The sequence below is a fragment of the Cyclopterus lumpus genome, chromosome 4 (assembly GCF_009769545.1).
Source record: "Cyclopterus lumpus isolate fCycLum1 chromosome 4, fCycLum1.pri, whole genome shotgun sequence".
Lineage (NCBI taxonomy): Eukaryota > Metazoa > Chordata > Actinopteri > Perciformes > Cyclopteridae > Cyclopterus > Cyclopterus lumpus.
In genome coordinates, this window is record NC_046969.1 from 1,281,508 (window position 1) to 1,304,164 (window position 22,657).

The window sequence follows — 22,657 nt, forward strand, 5'->3', positions numbered from 1 at the left end:
TCAGCAGTGTTTACATTTTACAATGAGGTTTTCTGTTGCTTATAACATATACAATATCGTGGCTATTGTATTAATCCACCCATATCCACCAGTAACCGACTGTACGTAAGGATGTACGGCAGCACCTTGAGGAATATCTTCGTCTTGCCAGTCCTCCAGTCGCCCTCCCCAGCAAGCACAGACTCACAAATGCTTTGGCAGCAATTCTCTTTACTTTCCTGTTGGAGCAAAAAAATAATCATCACCCAAACGCAGCATGAGAAATATGAGAATAGTTTTAAAGGAGTTCAAACAAAGTTCAAAACTTACCGTTTTGGGATCACAGAGGGAAGTTTCAGCAGGACGCGGTAGCGATTTAGAAACTCGGTGAATGTGTAGCGTACGGGATATCCGGCTTTCCGGATCCTGATGGTCTCCATCATACCAGAGTAACGGAGCTGGCGCATGCACAGCTCTCTGTCGAACAGCTGAGACACAGAAGGGGTGTGCTCTGATTTACTCGCACCAAAATGTGTCCTTGAATTTGAGCACAGATTTAAGATTGAAGTATTCTTTGGGTTGGAGTGAATGCAGCTTCTGTTTTCTCCTCACCATAGGCTTCTTGAAGTCATTGGGTTTAACGCAGCGTATGAAATAGGGCTGGCACACCGTCAGTGTTTTCATCAGGGAATCCAGAGACTGACGGAACTGGCCAATCAGAGTTGGCGCTCGCTTCTTGCCATCAGTCGCTTGCTGTCGAACACAATCAAATTTCGCTCAGTGTAAGTAGTTTTTTTATTTTCCAACTGATCATTAATGTGTCTTATACCGAAGCTAAAGGCTGCACTGACCCGGAGGCTGTTGTTGGCCGTGGTGATGATCATCCGGGGGTTGACGCTGCTTTTGAGCGTACTGGAGGACAGCACATTGTGAAACGCCTGTTTGAGTAGTTTATTGGTGGAGGTCTCCACCAGATGAATCAGGTCTGAGCTAAGGGCGTCACGGTTTTTTCTCAAGGAACCTCAAAACAAGACGGGCACAATAAGACCATCAGGCAGGACTCGAGCTAGAATGTGTTGTTGCTTTTTAAAGCTATAAAAGTACCATTTGAATCATAGTAGACCTCTCCAGCAAAATGTTTGACTCCAAACTGTGTCTCGTAGTTGTTCTTGGGGGGAATATAGATGTTCCCTGTCCCGTGGACCTTGTTCAGTTTGTGGAGCAGGGTGGTATCCGTGCCCTGAAAATGCACAAAAAGGAGTGAAGAACCTGCTTTTCTTTGGTACATTAGACTTCATGAGGTACAAGGAGGACATGGACCTTTGGAAGTTGCTCTCCTCATCAATTAGCGCCAACATGTTCAGAGATTTGTTGGCCAACACATCCAGCGTGTCCTGGTTGTCTTTGTAGTCAATGTGCTTCCAGACAATGTTCTCGCGGTCATACTCATCCTGCTCCAGCTTGAAAACGTGCCTGACGAAGAACTGCTGCAACTGCTCATTGGCAAAGTTGATGCACAGCTGCTCGAAGCTGCAACCGCACAGGAGGACAGAAAGACGGGTGGACTTCAGTCAACGTGCCAATAAACAATGTGTCCGGCAGAAGTAAATGCTCTAAAGCCATGAGAGCCAACCTGTTTTTGTTGAAGTTCTCGAAGCCAAAGATGTCGAGCAAGCCTATCGACTGTCGGACATCATTGGAATCCTCAGGAGGCTTGTAAACGGCTGCGTTGATTTTTTCACGACCAAAATGAAAAAGTCTTCCATAAATAGCCTGGACAAATAACAGAGAGAAAAATTAACAATTATACATAGCACCAAACACTGTACCAACAAAACAACACATAAGATTGCAGAGATTCCAACACGGACACTCATGTTATTACGTCCATACTATGGTTAACGACTATTTTTAGCCTGACTTTAGGTTTGTTATGTCGTTTTATGATTTATTTGTTTTACGCTGATGTTTTGACCAACCTTGGGGTAAATAATATAAAAAATGTTGTTTAGAGGATAAATCCTCAAGACTTTTCTTTTAGTGTTAACGGTCAAAATGTCCGCATGTCCAACATTTTTACTCAGTTCATGTCAGAAACAGATAACTGTATTTATGTTAGCCAGTGCTATGCTACACGTTGAACTTAATGCCAACATATAACAATATACAAACATTAGCATTAACCTTAACATGTTAACATGATAAAATGCTCAACGTTAATACGCTGCTAATGTTAACTATTACATATTAGCTAGTAGCATACTAACATTAACACTAGCATGTATCCTTGCATGCTAAAAGTTAGCATGTTTGTTAACATGATGAAATACTAAACATGACTATGCTGTAGCCAACATATTATTATCATAACAGCATTCTAAAAGTTAGCATATTAGTTATTACGATAGTAAACGTCACTATACGGCAAAAGTTAACATATTAGTATCATACACCCATAATAACATGAGCATGTATATAGTGAACGTGTTTAATTAATATAATGAAAACGTGACTATGCTGCAAACACATGAGTATAATAGTATATTACCAGCTTATTTACATTGGTATGTAACACAATACAATTAACGTTATTGCATTGATAATATTGTATATTAGATAGTATCGTACCAACATTATAACATTAGCGTGTTTCTTTGCCTGCTAAAGGTTTAGCATGTTAGCATGATTCTATACTAAATGTGACTTTTCTGCTAAAGTTAACAACTTACATGCCAAACATTGCTAATCGATTCAATAGTAAGACGTTACTATGCTGCTAAAATTAATTAATAAAACGGAGGAAATTTGCTTTAGCTGATGGATGTTGAGTTAACTGCCACAATACATCAGTATTCACTTCTTGCCTCATTGGTAGCAAGAACATTAAAAGGTTTCTCCATTTATTATCCATACATTTTGTTTTCTGCTGCGTAGGAATAAAGGAGAGGGTGGTCCAGAGACACTGATGGAGCTCTTTACCTTTTGAAAACAAAAATCAAGTCGAACGTTACCTTGACAAAGGCATCCCTGCCGCCCACCGCCTGGGCAGAGGTCAGAGGTTTGGTCACACTCTCTCTGGCTGTCATGAAGGAGCGTTGAGTCAGACTCTTCTCCAGTGCTTTGGGTTCCACCTAAGGTAATGGGAAAAACACAATCAGACAAGATCATATATCAGCTCCTTTTATTTTAATTTGTAAAAAATAAAAATACACATACCTCCAAAAGTTGGCTGGACATGTTGAAATGGGATGATGTAAGGACGTCACAGCCATCTAGGTTATTTACTGTGGTACCTGAAATGATTCAACAGGTGTGCTTAATGGCTCAAAAGGTCTTCAGGACATGAATCCCATGGGATGGTGCTGTCCTCACCCTTAAAGTCCACATTGCCCAGGTGAAGGATCGCAGCGAGCAGTTTGGATATTTCCCACGAGGTCACTCTCAGCGAACATGAGGATCTTCAGAGCTGAACGGAAGTGGGCGTATTCCTTCACATCATCACGTCCTTCGCAGCTGGTGCACTTTCCCTGTGATACATCACATGGTTTAAAGCTCTACGTGAACGCTTCGTCTCGACGGTTATTCGTGATTCGCAGTTCCATGTCAATTTATCTTGAAAAAGATCCATCAATAAAGACAGTGTTTGATTCCCATTTCAGTACCATGGTCAGATAGTTTGTACTCGGCAGCGTTCCCAAGGGAAAGAATCTTTTTCTGCTCAGCTGACATGCCCATCAGCATGTAGTAAAAGATGTGGTAGTTTCTTTCCTCAGGGGCCTGCAAAAGGAAGCACATGAGCTTTACCACAAGAAAACGTGACTTGTACCATGTTACGGCTATATAGCTAACCAATCTTCCCACCTGACGGCAAACCCGTGACTTCTCCAGCAGGTACTGCTCAATGCGGGCCCCTTCAATGGCCCCGTCCTTGGTGAAGTTGATGTCAATGTACTTCCCAAAACGACTAGAGTTATCGTTGCGAATGGTCTTGGCATTACCAAAGGCTGAGAAGAAAAAACAAAACAAAGCATTAAGCAGATACAGTGAAAAGGGGGATTCAGATGAGTATGAAGACGTTATGAGGGTGTTTTGCTCATACCCTCCAAGATGGGGTTTGCTTCAAGAATCTGCTGCTCGATCCAGGAGTGCCGGCCGCTCACCGCGGCCAGGAACTGCAGCATGAGCTTGATGCTCTCAGTTTTCCCTGCTCCTGACTCGCCACTTGTGGGGAAAAACAAAAAGGTAAGCATGTGTACAGACAGTTGTTTGCCACCTAACCTCTGTTTCAAAGCTCTGGCAATGTGAATTAAAATGTCAACATTAACAATGGGGTTCCCCAACGATCAACTTTAGGCCCTGTTCTTTTCACAATCCATAATAATAACCTAGTGCCCCGTACTCTAAACATTGTTGGTTCATTTGTATGCAGATGACACTAACTTACATGTGGACAACATTACTACCGTGCACAGTTTTACCCTACATCGCAGTTTCATTACTGAACATCTCGATTTCACAAGGGTGAGAAGCACCGCCTCCTTTTCATTTATAAACCATTGATTCAGAAGCTACCTACACATCTGTCCAACCCTCTGAAGTATTGGGATTTTAACCCCTCAATGCGCACAGTGCAGTCTTCTTTTGATTTATTTGCAGTTTACAGAAGGAATAACCTTCAGAAAACATGGACTTGGGACACCAATACATTTCTCACAGTTTGTGTCCATCATTGAAACACTACCTCCAGTTTAGGGCAAATTAAATGATCAATTATTTGATCAATCATTTCTCTCATATAACATTAGTTTGATTTATACTATGTCAGCAGAGTTGAAACATTCAAAGGTCTAGCGTTTGTCCAAATCTCAAAGGCATTCACACGTTCATAAAATACTACAGCAAATAGGCTATATACATGTTTGAGAAGCTATGACCAGAGACTTAAAGGATTCAAATACGTAACCAATTGGTCTACATAATGATCTGTGACCAGGCCCAGACAAAAGCAGACCTGATCACGCAGCACTGGTTCTTCTGGTTGCGGCGCATGTTGAAGAAGCAGCTGTCTGCGATGGCGAAGACGTGCGGCGGCAGCTCGCCCAGCCGTCGATCTGTGTACATGTGCACCTGCTCCATGGTGTAGATGGGCAGCAGCTGGTAAGGGTTGACTGCCACAGAATGGAGCCTGTGTACGTCTCAAAACAGAAAGAGGGATTTTAAGGTCACACAGTAGCACAGTTGAGGACAGTGTGTGTGTGTGTGTACATGAGCATAAACTAATTATTGTGTTGGAAGTACATCATACGGCCAGTGACCCTGTTTGGTTGTGGCTGCAATGCACCAAATGCATGTTATTATGATTTATTAGATCTGAAGATTTCATGGATGAAAAGTCCAACACAAAGGAATATCAGCCTTTGCTTGTTTTGCCCCCAGCATTTAGCAGTGGTATTTTCTTTATACAATTAAATGATTCATAATTGAAGACACACACACACACACACACACACACACACACAGCTGAGCTTTGATGACAAACACTGGGGCCGTCTCCGTCGACAGACACTCATTCGTCTCTCTGGAGACAAACAGCACTGTGATAAACTACGGGGCAAAGTCTAGGAGAGAAAGCCAGTTCACAGCTCGGGAGGACACCGACGAGTAAGCATTTCCACAGCAGGTTATGGGCATCGTAAAAACTAGGTGGTTCAGTGTGAATCCAGGAAACTTGAACCTACGTAGATTGAGCCTTCCTTGTGTCGCACCAGGAGGTTCCTGAGCAGCCCGGCCTCATTGAGATCCCCGAGCCGTATCATGTCATCCACGCCCTTCACAGAGGTGGGGTGCATGGGCCGGATGGTGCCTTCCGTCTTCTTGTTGATCTTGTGATCCTGTGGGTATAAAACAGTTGATCCATGTATACACAGAGAGAGGGCACTCCTTTTTTTTTTCTGTACCTGATCAAAAAAAAGAAAGGCAATCTCTTGTCGGGTTTTGTACCTTTCCTTCATCATCGATCAGCTGAAACTGTCCGGTGTCCGTCACCTTGACCTCCGCCCCGACCGGCACCCCGACACCAGAGTCCACCCATACAAAATCACCCTAGTTTGTGGGGAAAGCAGGAGTTGCAATGAAAAATAAATGCCATTACCAAATATCATAACCATTATCAAAATGACTTGATTTTAGAATTATGTGTATATATTAGGGATACTCATTATTACCTTACTCAAATGCAGCATAGCAGAAACCAGGATTAAGTCTGTTAAAACAAATATTGTAATTCAGATTTAGTTACAGCAATTACAATAAACTGAAGCTGCTACCAACCAACATGACAGTCAGTGAGGTCGACTCAGTCGGCTCTAAGAGAAAGAACAAGACTCATAATGAAGTTACCTCTTTGGAAACAAGAGGCGCTGGTCTGCCGCTCAGAGAACCTTTTCTGTGACTGACTTGTGGAGCAGGAAGCATTCCCAGCCAACACCTCTTTATGGCCCTTTGACTTTGCTCCTGCGAGGTGGAGACAATCCAGCGTCACCAACCTCCAGACTCGAAGGCATTCACCAAGCGTCACCAACTTCAAGTGTTTCTCATCACAAGAACTGTACTTTGCGGTCCAATATTTGATGGCGATGTAAAGATGACACACGCTCTTTCCCTATCAATTAACAGACGTGTGGCTATTGAAGAATCCTGCTGGTAGAGACATCAGAAAAATAAAAACTCTTCTTAGAAATATTGAATGATGGCAATCAAAAGACAAACCGGTACTCTTTGTCTCGCCGGGTTATCCTTTAGCTGGTAAGAGCGCTGAAAGGGGACAGGGGATTACCCGAGCCAGTCACGGGGCAAGTGCTGCCACTGCGTTGCACTGTACTTCACGGCAATTATGTCGTAAACAGCCGATCATAAAGAGGAGCGACCGGGCTCACAGGAGATGTACCAACGTGGTCATGCTGGATTAAACGGCTCATACCAGCCATGAAGGCCGTATGGCCCGGCACAATATTGACAGAGCAGCCTGAGCCGCTAAAATACACAGATTTGCAGATGTACGACATTGGCAAGGCTTACATCTTACAATCTGTTGGGTTAAACTGTAGCTTCTTCATATTTAATAACAATGAAATCTAATCACATGGGAGAATCAGTGTCCGAGTGTGCTCCTTATGGGGATCCATGATAATACTTTAATCTCAACATCTGTCCTCCGGCGTGGTCGCTGGTCCGTTTATCCGGTTTTAACAAGTAGAAAGATGCAGGTTTCCAACAGGTTAACCCTGCTGGATTGTGTGATTAAATAATTCATTCTTCTCCTCACCTCCAAAGCCTTGATTGGTGATGCACCATCATATCTTAAGGAGCTTGTAGTACCATATTTCCCCACTAGAGAGCTGCGCTCACTAAATGCTGGGCTACTTGTGGTTCCTAGAGTCCTAAAAAGTAGGATGGGAGCCAGAGCCTTCAGTTATCAAGCTCCTCTTTTATGGAACCAGCTTCCACTTTCAGTCCGGGAGGCAGACACAGTCACCTCATTCAAGAATAGACTTAAGACTTTCCTCTTTAATAGTGCTTATAGTTAGGGCTGAATCAGGTTTGCCCTGGTCCACCCATACAAAATCACCCTAGTTGGGGGGGAAAGCAGGAGTTGCAATGAAAAATAAATGCCATTACCAAATATCATAACCATTATCAAAATGACTTTGATTTTTAGAATTATGTGTATATATTAGGGATACTCATTATTACCTTACTCAAATGCAGCATAGCAGAAACCAGGATTAAGTCTGCCTCCTGAAGGTTTCTTCCCTTTTTTCCCTGTCAAAGGTTATTTTTGGGGAGTTTTTCCTGATCCGATGTGAGGTCAAAGGTCAGGGATGTCGTATGTGTACAGATTGTAAAGCCCTCTGAGGCACATTGTAATTTGTGATTTTGGGCTATACAAAATAACTGAATTGAATGATTGCAACCGACAATTGACAAATAGTCATTTTTTGACTTCAAATGAAAAGAAAAACTGAAATATACAGACTTAACATGGTTTAAGTATCTTTACTATAATTACACAGACAAAAAAACAATGTACAACAGCTAGATGTTTCGGGCTCGCTCCATCTCATAACGTCATTATCGTTACACTCTACAAAAATGAGGCGGCGCACACCACACGGCACGACATGTTTCATCGAGTAAAAACTGGAAACGAACCAATGGAAAGCCAAGAAGCACATTTACAGTGATTTACAATGAATTCAATCCACCAGTGTGAGTGCGCGAGGACACTCGGCTCTCTTTACCTCACGCACTTCACTTTCTGAAAGCGAATCAAAGTTCTTACCGCCATGGCATCCATTTACTTTGGATTAATTAGATGATTCATGGCAGTTTAAACGTGAAGTTAACTTGGCAATATGCAGTGTGTCGTCTCTTTCAGGACACTGTTTCTTTAAGAGCATTTCTTTTTAGCTATCCCAGAAATCCATTCAATTTGAGTACTTTTATTTTACCTCAACCAATGTAAGCACTTCCATATCTTTAGATTACAGCTCACGCTGTGGCTGGTAATGTGGTAATTGTTTACCCATACAATAGATGAACAAACCTGAAATGGAAGCTTTCCTTTGAATGATATTTTCAGAATACATATTTCACGTGCCCCCGTCTATTTCACGTACACCGATCAAATGAAGGCACAGATTAATGAAAAGGGCACGACTGAGATCAGTCAGCATACACACAGCTTGCTAAAAGGGACCCCTTTTAGATGATTTGGATTTGGCCCAATCTATCAATAACTCTGAAGTGAAATACGTCCATCAACATCTACTGCAACCCGCGTTTAGTGCCAACATATCATATGATAACACAAGAAGAGGCAGAAATTAAGTTAGTAAGAAATGGTCTCTGGGTCTTCAAAAATTTACGAAAAAAGAAGGGGGGGGGTCAGTGACAGGGCCGTCCAGTTGGCCACTCTAATGTAACCTAAAATGCTCCGCGCTCAATATGTGCGTTGGGTCTTGAATGAGAACCTATTCCTGATGGGCTGGTCTGCTTCTTGAAGTCCACGTCTGCTCTCGAGCAGATAGGAAGGGCACGTGCGATTGTACGCAGCAAATCATAGCACCAAATGCTGAGCAGCTCCTTCACCCCCGTTAGAGAGAGAGTGAGAGAGAGTGGGGGACGGGGGGAGAGAGGAGAAGGTCCAAGCCTACGCCCTCTCTTTGCGCTTCAGTTTGGAGGACTTCTTGGCGGCGACGTTCTTATTGAGCAGCTTCAGCACTTTCTCCTTGTGGTCGAGCACCTTCATCATGGTGTCTCTGGCCTCGGTGACCTGGTCCATCACCAGCTTGCAGCGCTGCATGTTACCCTGGGGACAAGAGCACGCACACCTTCAGCTGTCCAATGCAAACTTGTGGGTGAAGACAACGTATGCGTGCGTGTGTGTGTGTGTGTGTGACAAAACAGAACATTTTCTGTCTCGGGCTGAGTCAAATGGTCTGAAGCTTCATCTGTAACGTTGACATTCAAATTATAAATCAACAGTTGATTCTATTCATAGTCATTGCACTTTTATCTGATCAAACACAGTTGCAGATAAAGATCATCACTCTAATATTATTAGTGTTATACTATTTGTAGGATTGATTGTTTTAGAAATGTTTCAGACTCATGTGATCTCCAAAAGATCAAAGTCAAAATGTAGTGAAAAAAAACAAAAGTTTTACTGTGGTCAAGAGACAGTTTGCTCTGTCCGACAGAAATCTAAGAGCCCCACACATTACATTTATTCAAGCACACGTAAATTCTAATATTAGGCTGATGTTATAAAATATGATGACAGAGATTCTGGGCTTTATTCGAAAAACTCAATAGAAGCTAGGAACATAAAATTATACTATATATATATATATATATATATATAAATTCATATTTGAAAGGCCTCAGCCTGCAGTAAACAGTACCTGTATGAGCTCGTTGATTCGGTGAAGGTCGTCATCGGAGCCGGCTCTCTTCTTAGGAATCAAACCCTCTTGAAGGGTGGAGAGGCGGCTGTACACATCATGCTCCAAACTTGACTACAGACCAAGACACACGCGCATTAACAACAAGTCCAACAGATCAAACTTAACCTATCGAGATCACTCAGAATTTCCATGAAGATAAACACTACTACAGAGTTACACGGATGCTCACCAGCTGCCTGAGCTGTGCAGCACACAGGTGGATCTTCCAGCCCTGTGCTCTGCATGCCACTCCCCTCTGGTTGGCCATATCCTGTAAGCTGCCCTTCTTCTCCTCTGAGAGACACGCAAACAATTGTTGTTAGAAGGAACCGGACTTCGCCGTCACTCGTTCTGGTTCGCTGCACGAAATTTAGGCAAAGAAAGCCACTGACCTTTGACCCGGATGTCGCTGTACCTCTGGAAGTGGTGGTAGGCAGCTTTCCAGGGGTTCCTGTAGTGCCGCAGAAGAGTAACAGGCGGCCGAGGTCTGACTGGTACATAACGTACTCCTTCCTCATCTGAAGACAAACATTAACAAGTGCTGATTACACATCATCATCATCATCATCATCACTGTGACAATGGTTGGCATCGCATAACGCACCAACATATTCCCTGGGTGGGGACTCGCGCCTCTCCGCCCTGCCGGTGATGGGCCTGCCTGGGGCCTTCTCCTCATCCGTGCTGTTGGTCTCCACCATCTCGCTCTCCTCTGTGGAAATAACGTGCTGCTGCTTGCGGGGCTTCTTCCTCGGGGAGGCCCCGGGGATCAGATCTCCAGTAGCAGGAGCGCTCAGGGTGGAGTGGCCGGGGAGGGCTGGGGCTGACGACAAGTTTGCGTTAGGATCTGAGGGAAAGAGACAAACACATTGTTTACTTATGTGTGTGTTTGGGTTTCCCCGCGTTTATCCGTTGCCTGTTTGATTCAACATTTTCACTTTGATGACCGATGCGCTCCTCACCCGGCTGCGAGGTGTCCATGGTATCCATCTCCTGCTTGATTTTCAAATCGGGAAAGGCGGAGCTGGCGGAAGAAGCCGCGGTGCTACTGGCCGCGGGCTGAGTCGGGGAGGCCACGTTGTTGGCCATTGAAGCGGGAGCCGGGGGAGTCACGGCCATGGCTGCGGGCAGCGCCGAGAGGACAGTTGAGGCCTGGGAAGGAGGCGCGGGCCCTTGCGTGGCGAGCATGGCGGGGATGGCTTGGGCGAGGTGCTGGGCATTTGAGGACATGGCCTGCTGCTCTCCTCCCTGGGAAGCAAGGGCCTCTACTGTGGCCATGACAGGAGGGGCCGCGACCATGTGCACCTCAGCTTTGGGTTTCACACTGGGGGGAGGAATCGGAAACAACGGGTTACAGACTCACAGCGACAGGACGTGAACACGGAAGGGGCTGATGTGACGGACACTCACCCTGCGGGTCGGGGAGATCCGGCTCCCCTCACGCCACTCTCCATTCTGCCGCTACCGGGTTCACCGGGCTGGGCGGGGATCAGGTTCTTGCGAACACAACTGAAACACAAAGACGAGCGGGATTGGTTTGGTGAAAGTGAAACATTTCACGATCCCGTTTGGAGCTTCACAAGTTTCTGTCAAACTGTATTTGGAGAATCTAACCTGCTATTAAGGGACACTGAAAAGCCCAGTCAAAAAAGGTTTAGGTCTAAGAAAAAGGTCAGGGTTAGAGTAACCGCAGTCTGTAATGACTCAGCAGAAAGAAGAGATACTCTCCAGAAATGTAACATATCGCTGCTTTAGAGCCACATATGTATTATTTATTTTACGAATAGAACCTCAAACGACGACTCCTTCACTTTGCCAATCATCAAATCTCACAAATGAAAAGTTTCATAAACAGGAGATTGAAACTAGCATTCAAAAGTTTGCTGAATCTGACTTTGAGCAAACCTAGCGGGGGGGAAAAAGCTAAGAGAGGTTTAGAATGAGAAACCACTGTCTTATGGCTGGTACTCACCCTTCATTAGCGGGCTTCTTGCGGAGGATGCTGGGTCTAGGGGAGGAGACCAGGGTGGGGGCTCCTCCTAGCCCTCCCTGGGCGTGTGCCTGCACCATGGTGGCCACTGGCTGGGTGGTGCTGAACGTGCTGCTGATGGGACTCGCTACAAAGCCATCGGCCAAAACAACCCCTGAGGAAAAAAAGAACACGCCACAGTTACGAGCAACTCGGTGATGCACGCGCCAACGACACACTGTTTTTTTAATGAAGTAGAGTAGTACAGGTTCAGTAATTACCAGGTTTTGCTTCAGACTGCACTTGTTGCTGCTGAGTGACTAGCGGCACCTGCTGTAGTCCCTGCGTGCCCATCGGCGCAGACGTGTGCAGGCCCTGCACTCCTATCGGTGCGGGCTGGATGCCCTGCGCGGCGATGGCCGCCGGCTGCGTGTTGATTTGCGCAGACGGGAGACCGATCCGGTCCACCGCCATCAGCTGCATGTGGTTTAGATGGACAGTGGTTGCCACGCCGACTCCAGCTTGGGCGGGCATCGCTGAGCTCGGAGCTTGAGGAGTAACTTATGGGGGCGGGACAGTGAGAGTTAAAAAATTAGATCTCTGTGCTACCAAGTCACACGGGTTTACCCTCCGGTTTCACATTTCATGAGTAGATTTTATAGCTTTTATTGGTCAAGTCAAAGAACAAAAAGTCCCCACAGGAGTTAGCTGTGACTGCCAGTAGAATAGCGGTGCTTAGCAGAGCTTACCAGGATACTGGCGGATGGTAGATACAGAGCTGTTGATGGGGGTGTACGTGTGTGTCAGAGGGTACGACGAGGAGTACGCCGGCAGGAAATACTGGAACTGCACAGGCACCGAGGGCCTTCAAAATAAAACGTAAAATAAAACGTACAAGCATAATCCTGACGTTAATAAAGGTTGATCACATTTGATAACGTCTTTTTACAAATTGAGTGATGGATTTAAATGCAATGTAATACTTAATAATAACTACATGGATCTCATAATCATCCATTTACAACTCCACACCTACTGGTTGGACCGGCGTGACATGTTTATGCAGACATTCACGCATAATGTTGGCGATCCTCTAACTTTTCAACTAGTGCCGTCATCGGTGAACATCTTGGTTTGGGAATTCAAGCCAATACGACAAACTAAGATGAACGTTATAAACACAATCATCAGCACGTTAGTATGCGGACATTGGCCACAGTGATGTCTTTTATATTTATATGTACAGTATGTTTCTGCTTTGCCCACAGCGGCCCAATTTGTGGCCCGTAGCAAATATAAAAGGACAAGAAGGCAGCACAACTGAGCTCTGTCCAGAAATAGAAAGAGAATGCAGATTCCCCTCTCCTATTTCTTCCCCACATGCTACAACCGCGTCAATTGATCAACATTGTGCGCTCGCCTGTTATCACTTCTTGCTTCCATGGTGACGGGGTTAGGAGATGACCGGTGGCCTGGGATGGGGATGAGGTTGGTTCTCTCTCCGGGGTAGTCGGGCTGCACACGCGACGAGGAGTGGGCGATGGGCTGAGGGACGACTTTAGCTGTGAACAACGCATAGGAGCGGTTAAGAGAGACAGGTGTGTTAAAACGCACTGAACTGATTCAGACGGAAAGACCAAGCGGCCAGCTTACCAACGGGGATGGCAGAGGTGGTCACTGCTGCAGCATGAGAGGAGTGCGAGGCCATTGTCATGGTGACAATGGTGTTGCTGGACATTTGGCTGTGTGGCACAGAGCCTAAACATGAAGAAGAGAGGCGTATCAATCATTTGTGTAAAAATAACACAATTTGCATTTTCAATTCATGTTCCTTTAGTAAACTAGCTAGAATGCATTAATGTACAAAAAGTGTATACCCATTGAGGTGGTTGATGGCACAGTGTTAGTGGCAACGATAGGCGCCACAGTTGCCCGCGGCTACTGGTGTTACGGGACTAAAGATGGGCTTCTGTGGGGAGCAGAATCGCTTATTTCAGTCACTGTATAAAACAAGAAGGATTTTGTTCAGGACGTCACAAAGAGGCAGTGACCTGTGTCATGGTGTGCGGAGGCTGAGGCTTTTGGGCCCCGATCGCTGGGTGGGACGGCAGCGTGATCCGCGTGGCAGTGTCACGGGATGTCTGAGACCTCTGAATACTGACGGTGGCCGAAGGGGGGTGAATGGTCAGCCCTGGACGCCTGGGAGGAAGAAAAAAAAGAAGAAAAAAGACTGCCCCTTTAGTTCACAAAATCAGGCACAGGCATGGCTTGATACAATTCCAGAGGGAATGGCCAGAGCAGAAGGACACAGTCATCTTGGACAAAAACTAATTGAGTTTTCTCTTTTCACTAATACACTGAACATGTTTACCATATCGGGCCTAACTTAACATTGTGTTGCCCTTGACGGCACATCGCTCCATCGTGAACTTTCATTTAGGTTGCCATCATTACAGTTAGCCATGCTAGCCTGTTGGTAAGTCACGGATATAATGAAGTTTGTTAGTGAGGCGTTTCAATCAGACCCAATGGGCTAATTTCAGACGGTTTTACCAATTGCTTTAAAGCTGCACTGGATAAAGACCGTAATCCACATAGCACTAGATTAAAGAACACAAATTAGTTGAGGAATTAAAAAGGACAATAGAAGCATAGTTTTCCACGGAGTCACAACAGTGACAGGTCAACCGGTCACCACAAAACTGCTTGCTTCTCCTTTGCTGTTAAACTCCCCGTCATGCAGCATCACTACATCTCTATTCTCGGGGCTGCGACTTACCCATGCGTGACCTCTGCAGAGTGTGTGGCTGTTGGGCTAATGACCGGGGCCAGAGTTCTGGAAAGAGGTGCCACCACAGTTGGAAGCACGGCTGTGGACGTTGTCACGGCAGGGCGGGACTGTGGACGGCGGGGGGAGGACATGGTCACACACAATCTTTTTTTAATCATCCAACAAGACTAGAGCGCTGCGGGAACGAGTCCTAAGACCCAGAAATGAGTTCCAATTGCTCAAAGTCAATGGGTTCCTGAACAAATGTGTAAGTAACATGAACTAGTATTTGTTACAGAGCTTTTTTCTGCAATAATCCAAAGTCCAATTGGAACCATCCCATCCGCTCTTCGTCCAAGGTAACCAGTGCGATGCTAACTCCCGGCCTTACGTCATCCCTGCACCTGCACCCCTCTATACCAACACTTCTTTCGATGACAGTGCATCCCGGTACCTGAATCGTCTGGTGGATGATGTGCTGCACTGTCGGCTGGCCGGGGCCTGCATTTGCTCCGGTGGCCGGCCGCAGGACCGTTTTGGAGCTGGACATAACAGCTGCTGCAGCAGCCCCTACAGGGAAAGCAAAAGACTGATGTAGAGAAAAGCAGCCGAGTGGTAAATGGTCTACCGTTTCAAGGACAGGCAAACATCGAGCCTGGCACGCTGTTCTTGGTACATCACGCCTACCTCGAGGTAAATGGGAGGTGAAGGTCTGGGGTGGCACCGCAGGGCCATTTCCCCTGATGATCTGAATGTTTGCCGGCATCAGGTGGTGTAAGTTGCTCGAGTGACCCTGAAACACAATAAAAACAGAGCCCATAATTTGTAGTCATCAGCCAGAAAGAGACAATAACGTACACAAACAGGCAACTGACAGAGCACTCACCTGCTGACCACTGATGGTTGCCACGGGAATAGAGGTGGTTGGAGTAATACTGTTCTCTATGGTGACAGTAATGTGACCCGGCACCTTGGGGGGTATGGGGATATGACCCTGGTTGGAAGCTGGTGCTGGGGCAATAAGACGACTTGGCATAGGTGACTTCAAGACAGCCTTTTTAAAAAAACATTTATGTTTATTAGCCCGGAATGGTGTTCAGGATACTGCCAGAAAAAACGGTGTAAAGTAAACACAAATGTAACATCTTGCTGTCAAATGTTGTTGTTGTTTTTTGTTTGTTGTTAAGTAATTGTAAGGTCAGACCTTCCTAATGAGTACACTTTTGTTGGTGAACCAGTTATCGAGCACAATGATTAACTATCAATGTCCTTCAAGTTTCAGGACCTCTGGAACTATTTGAATTATTAATCACTGAAAATAGACACAAAAGAAAAGCTATCCAACCTGATTATCAAAGTTTAACATTTAAAAATCAACTAGTTCTTTAAAAGCTTTTCACTCCAGTTGATTAATGCCGCCTGGATGAAAAAAAAGAAGCTGCTTTTGAATATATTTAAATAAAATATCTTTAAGTCACAGGGTTCAAGAATGACTAAAATCTGTAAAATCATGAACAATTTCAACAGCTATTAACATAACTAAAATAAAACAGTCGCCGTAAGCTTATTGCTTTCTCACTGCAGAATGAAAAGATGCATTACTCTGCCAACTCTAGCTGTGTTCATCTCACACGAAAAACGTTAAAAGACAAGAAATGCTTCACTATTGAAATGTGTACAAAAACAGTTACGGTCATAACCATCACCTTCATCTGTCCCTCAGTAAGGACAGCAGGCTGGCCCTGCGGGAGGTGGACAGAGGGGGCCGGGACAGTCATGGGTGTGCCGGGCTGAATGGGCATGGTCTGAGGGATGGCTTGCAGCTGTCCATGCGTCTGTACTTGTGGGTAAGGTCGGACCACCATGGTCTCCTGCTTCTCATCTCTGAAGGCCAAGGTTCCCCCGCCCCCGGAGTGTGGATGATCCTGCTGCCCGTGGTCAGCATCCCGACCGCTGTCGGCAACTCCACCAGCTAGCGGGGACAAGAAGGAAAAACATTTAGCTACAGGCGTCTCCCACGCACCAGGTGAACAAAGCATGTCAGAGACAATGCGTTACCTTGTGGGTGACTGACGGACAGCAGGGTTCCAGCTGCAGAGATCTGAGGCGCGCCCCCCGCTGGAGACTGGCAGCCCGTGTCGCGGGAATTGCTGGGAGCTCATTTCAACTAATATTGACCTATAGAAAGATGCACCAAGAATGCATTGACGGACACACTGAGGGCATCGTGACGCTTTAAAGCCCGTAAACACGTACGGGGGCTACAACAATAAAAGCCGACCGGGTTAACCCTTCACCCGCGGCGCGGGGACGTAAACAGGCTAATGTAACGTTCGCGCTGATGAGCATTGGCATCGTTAACCGTGGGCCAGTCGGTAACGTTCACCAAACGGTGCCGATAAAAAAGAGATACTGTTATGGACACATTTTCACCGTGAAAGACGAGACAATAGCCTTTTTGTGGACCTTTGTTTACCGTTATGTGGCCAGAAATACAACGAATAAAACTGCATCGTCGCTAATCAAATAGCAAGTTTAGGCAACACAACGACGTTACGACTGCCGACGTCACTGTGAGCGTTGGATATCTTAACCTTAAAGACTAAAAACGCTACCTTGTTAGCCAGCTATCTTAGCTAGCAGCAGGCTAACGTTGGTTCGCCCTGCCGCTGCCTGCCTTTCGTGCTAAACCCTGAACTTTATAACGAGTACAATGGCGGAACCTTCAGAGGGCGAACCGAACAAACAAGTGTGTACATGTGTGTGTATGTTACCGTATTACGGAGGTACTAGGCAGTGGTCGTTTTGTGGATTACAATTTTTTCCATTCGTCTTTTCTTTTTTCCAACATATAAGCCGGAAGAATGCTCAAGAGGAACCGGACCTCCCTGTGTCGTTCAGCCAATCAGAGAAAGAGAACATCAGATCACTAGCCAATCGGAGCTCGGGAAACGTTTCGACCAATGTAAACCTCTGCATGGGCGGGGGGCTCCGACCTGCAACACATGGTCACATGGTCGACGGAGGCAGCCGAGTTAGCGCTGCGGCTAATCTGCTAGCACTGCCAGTTCCTCTGTACACACCAGTGGCTTGCGAGTAAAACGCCTGCATTTATATTATAGAATACAAACTTCGGAATAAGTATATATTATAAGCAAACTGTAGGCTATCAAGTGCATAAACATGTTGACATTATTATTGTACGGCGGATTCTAATGGGGCTGGTTGATGTATTTGTAGCGTTGAACTATTTACAATGTTTAATAATGCATAACATGTATCGTGCTATGTATGTTACATTATCCTACAATAGCTGGCCTATGCATGTAGTGGAGCAAAAATACACAATATTTTATTTTGAAAAGTAGTGGAGTGGATGTGTAAAGTTGACTTAAAGTACAGCTTAAAGTTCCCCAAGAGTTTATCGCGCTACATGTGGTCAACTAAACGCACTTAACTTGACCACCACTGGCATTAGCTGTGTATTTGACGGTGTTTTAATATTAAAGTACCCAACAATCAAGAGTTTTAGTGTAGTGGGTGAAATGCTACTGCTAGTTCGGTTCTCTCCGTCCGTCACGTGACCACCGCCCTGCCTCTGGAGCAGAGTGTCCCGCTTTACGAGCTGATTGGAGCAGGCTGATTGAGCCCTCCCAGTTCACGAGCGCTGGTACCGCGATACTTCAGTGGAACACTAGAGGGCAGCAGGCCACTGCACAAACGTCTCGAGACGCTTCATCTGCTGCGAAGGACGCAGGTGAAAACGATAAAGTTAACGATGGCTGCATCCCATTTAGCTGCCTCTGTTTCGGAGCTTGGCTCACCACCAACACTGTCCCACTCACTACCATTTAAAAGAATGTTCCTATCATAACAGTCAATATCTTTTGTATATTCATGTTGTGCTCTCTCTAATATTTTGACATTTTCTAAGTGGAGGTTTCAAATAAGCTCAGTGGGTTTTCGGCCTCTTCCTGCACTGTGATGTTATTTATGTTTGTGTATTTTTTGTGCAAAATATACAAAACTAAAGCTACATTTTGCCCGAGGAGCCGGCACGGCTTTTCATAATGTCTAGTTCCACTTTATGAATATTTTGGAATTTCTTTCTGGGGGGCAGTTTGTTTGAAGGTCACTTTCCAAGACCGCACAGACTACCTCATTGTCTTCATTCGGCTACTTGTGTAAATCGATATAAATTGCCTCTCTGGATGTCAAGGGCTGCGTGTAATCGATGTTCTAGCAGTCAGGAAGATGATGTGCTTTATTTGATCCCTTTTTTTCTGGGTATTATTCAAAGATATAAAGCTGATGCGTGGCTTTTAGTTCCACCATTTCCCTGTCATTCAGATGACTTTATCTGTGACTATCTTCCCATCTACATTTAGCCACAGCTATTCCACAACTTTCACAGGGAAAAAAGGTAAGAAACCTTCAGCAGAGCAACAGAGGAGGATCCCTCTCCCCGGATGGACAGAAGCAATAGATGTCATGTGACCAAATGAACAGAGTTACATAAACACATTACATGAATATGACAGAAATGATGAATAATGAGTAGTAGACATGGACCACGATCCAGACCTCCACAATCCATGAAACAGAAGGAGGAAGAGAGGAGGGACCTCAGCAGGGCCATGGCAGGAGGCAGGAGGCCAGCCCTTGAGGCAGGAGGCAGGGCGAATGAGGCAGAGCCAAGGAGGCAGGAGGCCAGGGCCAAGGGGCAGGAAGCAAGGGCAAGGAGTCAGGGGGTAGGGCCCAGGAGCTAGGACCGGCTCCAGACACAGCCAGCTCCAATGGACCCTGTGTGGCGAAAAGTCACAAAGAAGTAGGAGCAAGGTAAGTAAGGAGTTAGTAATGTGCAATGAAGAGATGTGAATTTGCTCATAAGGGGAGAGGGGTGCTCAGTGTATCCTAAAACATCCCCCAGCAGCCTATAAGCCTATAGCAGCATATCAAGGGGCTGGACCAGGGCAAACCTGATTCAGCCCTAACTATAAGCACTATCAAACAGGAAAGTCTTAAGTCTACTCTTAAATGAGGTGACTGTGTCTGCCTCCCGGACTGAAAGTGGAAGCTGGTTCCATAAAAGAGGAGCTTGATAACTGAAGGCTCTTGCTCCCATCCTACTTTTTAGGACTCTAGGAACCACAAGTAGCCCCGCATTTAGTGAGCGCAGCTCTCTAGTGGGGAAATATGGTACTACAAGCTCCTTAAGATATGATGGTGCATCACCAATCAAGGCTTTGTAGGTGAGGAGAAGAATTTTAAATGTGATTCTTGATTTTACAGGGAGCCAGTGCAGAGCAGCTAATACAGGAGTAATGTGATCTCTTTTCTTAGTTTTTGTGAGTACACTAGCTGCAGCATTCTGGATCAACTGGAGGGACTTAAGAGACTTATTAGAGCAGCCTGATAATAAGGAGTTGCAGTAATCTAGTCTGGAAGTAACAAACGCGTGAACCAGCTTTTCTGCATCTTTTTGAGACAAGATGTGCCTGATTTTTGAAATGTTACGTAGATGAAAAAATGCAGTCCTTGAGATTTGCTTAACGTGGGAGTTAAAGGACAAGTCCCGGTCAAAGATAACTAGAAATTCTTTACAGTGCTGTTGGATGCCAGGGCAATGCCATCTACAGAAACCACATCACCAGATAATTGATCTCTGAGGTGTTCAGGGCAGAGTAAAATAACTTCAGTTTTGTCTGAGTTTAACATCAGGAAGTTGCAGGTCATCCATGTTTTTATGTCTTCAAGACATTCTTGAATTTTAGCGAGCTGGTTGGTCTCCTCTGGTTTGATCGATAGATATAATTGAGTATCATCTGCATAGCAATGAAAGTTTATAGAGTGTTTCCTGATAATGTTGCCCAAAGGAAGCATATATAAAAAGGTAAATAAAATTGGTCCAAGCACAGAACCTTGTGGAACTCCGTGGTTAACGTCGGTGGTCATTGAGGCTTCATCGTTTACAAATACAAATTGAGATCGATCTGATAAATAGGATTTAAACCAACTTAGTGCGGTACCTGAAATGCCAATCAACTGATTTCTAGTTGCCTTTTGTAGTTGAAGATATTGCTTTTGCATCAAGAAGTTATTAGGTCTGTTTTTTGGGGGGGTTCATCTTCATGTGTTTCTGTTTTGTCATATATTTGGGAATCTTTCAACATGCAAATAGTGGGAAAAAGGTCTATTCAAATACATCACCATTTACATACACCTGAGCCACACAGAGTTGTATCAAACATTTCTGCGTGTTGAGACACAACCACTAGGTTTCCTCAATTATGTGAGTTCAGTAGAATTCATTTTCCCAAAGAAGTAAGTAGATACAAAGTGCTGCAGGAATGAGTCCTAAAACCAGGAAATTAATCAGCATGTTTGCTCTTCTGGTTCCCTCATCTCTAAGTCAATGGATTTTTGAATGGATTTTTGGTTAATAAATAAAATATGAATAAAACATGTCAGTAGATAATCCTCTCGTGAGTTTTGGAGCTTTCATAGTGTCTTAAAATAGGCGTTTGCTCACAAGTGACTAACATCGACTAGTTCGCCTTTACAGCCTCGTTGTGTATACTCATAGGACCGAGGTGTCGTTGGTTTATAGCCTCAACGTCAGCTTTTTACGTCAGCAATTGCATTCCATAAACATAAAAGTAGAGGTCTTTCTTGAAGACTATATTGCTGAACCAAACAGAGTTGATTTTCTGCAGTAATCCAAAATCCAATGGAAAGGTCCTATCAGCTTTTTGTCCAAGGAAACCAGTGTTTTCTGCTTTGTCCTACAAACATATGTCATCGGTGCAGCACTCTATAGGGAGATGTCAATAAGAAGCTAACAAAGTTGTTATGAATTGAACGGGGCGAGGCAAGCTGGAACAAAACTGGTGTGACATTCAAGTATTAACATGTGTCGGCTGATGGGGATTTTCACAGTTATGCTGACTTATCCAGAACTCATCGCCTTAGCATGAATTCTCTCTCATACGCTCTTCCATTTCACACCCAAATGCTCCACTTACTCATTCGTCTACACTGTTAAATACTCATTTGCATTGTAGACTGAGAGAAGCAAACTTTTCACAGGTGACCAGCTTGCACCTGGCTACACAGCGTCTGATCTCCACCGCTGACTCATGTGCCATTGTCTTCATTTAGCCCGGAGATCGTCCTCCACAGCGCGTCTCTCTCTGCGCCGCTTTAGACATACAACATTTTGACTCATGCACCCATTCCTTTCCCTGCGGTGAATCAGTCTTTCTGGGTTGTGCAGCTCAGACTGTCAACAGCCACACGGCCGTGGTGAACCTGGTGCCTCATGCATGTTTCATGAGGAACATTGGCCCCAGTGTTTTTATTGACCTAGATGTGGGAACGGTAAAGGCCTTTTAACAAGCCCAATTGAAGTCTTTCAGGTCGAGTCCAAGTCTTCATGAACAAATTGCCTGTGAAGAATTTTGATCATCAATATGACATTGCCTTTGCCAATGATATTTACCTTACAAAACAATATCATTGTTTTACCTTTAAATAGCTGATACCAGGTAATCACATCCATCCCTAATTCAACATTTTAGTTGGAGCTGTGTGAGGCCTGTCTTGCACTGTTTTATGAAACTTCAGATTATATAAGTATTTCAGTCTACAACCCTCCCTGGTAGTTATTTCGTATTGGAATCAGACCCAAATTTAAAGCAGTGTCAATAGGTTTTTTTTGGCCAATTGGGTGCAGCAGAACAACAGTAACATACCATAACCCTTGAAAGTCATCATGGCAAACAGGTTATCAAACAATGGCCTCTACACATCCAGCAGAAACAGAGAACTTTAGCACTTTTTATATGAAGATTGGTTTCAGGCCACCTGATTTATGTCAAACAATCACTGTCGTTTAAGCTTTGAGCTCAAAGACTACTGATGGGAAACATC

The 22,657-nt window shown here is 44.9% G+C and overlaps 2 protein-coding genes across 2 annotated transcripts in view; both read right to left on the reverse strand.

Annotated features, from left to right (window-relative positions):
- LOC117729326 (unconventional myosin-VIIa) overlaps window positions 1-8,326 on the reverse strand; it is a 24,652-nt gene extending 16,326 nt beyond the window's left edge. Inside the window, 21 exon segments of the mRNA XM_034530302.1 lie at window positions 126-218; window positions 310-335; window positions 338-467; window positions 592-732; window positions 831-1,000; window positions 1,084-1,221; window positions 1,301-1,509; window positions 1,613-1,752; window positions 2,991-3,110; window positions 3,196-3,272; window positions 3,352-3,412; window positions 3,414-3,506; window positions 3,642-3,656; window positions 3,658-3,756; window positions 3,841-3,983; window positions 4,079-4,200; window positions 4,991-5,156; window positions 5,159-5,174; window positions 5,718-5,870; window positions 5,980-6,081; window positions 8,321-8,326. Coding sequence (XP_034386193.1) covers window positions 126-218; window positions 310-335; window positions 338-467; window positions 592-732; window positions 831-1,000; window positions 1,084-1,221; window positions 1,301-1,509; window positions 1,613-1,752; window positions 2,991-3,110; window positions 3,196-3,272; window positions 3,352-3,412; window positions 3,414-3,506; window positions 3,642-3,656; window positions 3,658-3,756; window positions 3,841-3,983; window positions 4,079-4,200; window positions 4,991-5,156; window positions 5,159-5,174; window positions 5,718-5,870; window positions 5,980-6,081; window positions 8,321-8,326 — 2,220 coding nt within the window.
- On the reverse strand, window positions 8,008-16,898 carry sap130a (Sin3A-associated protein a). Its single transcript, XM_034531105.1, is given in 22 exon segments — window positions 8,008-9,349; window positions 9,945-10,058; window positions 10,177-10,280; window positions 10,379-10,504; window positions 10,591-10,833; window positions 10,949-11,310; window positions 11,397-11,495; window positions 11,959-12,130; window positions 12,237-12,515; window positions 12,705-12,820; window positions 13,376-13,517; window positions 13,609-13,713; window positions 13,833-13,887; window positions 13,889-13,924; window positions 14,007-14,154; window positions 14,735-14,853; window positions 15,180-15,295; window positions 15,413-15,518; window positions 15,612-15,779; window positions 16,432-16,697; window positions 16,784-16,841; window positions 16,843-16,898. Coding segments are annotated over 22 exon segments (3,138 nt in total). The 5' UTR covers window positions 16,888-16,898; the 3' UTR covers window positions 8,008-9,190.
- Window positions 16,899-22,657: the final 5,759 nt, after the last annotated feature.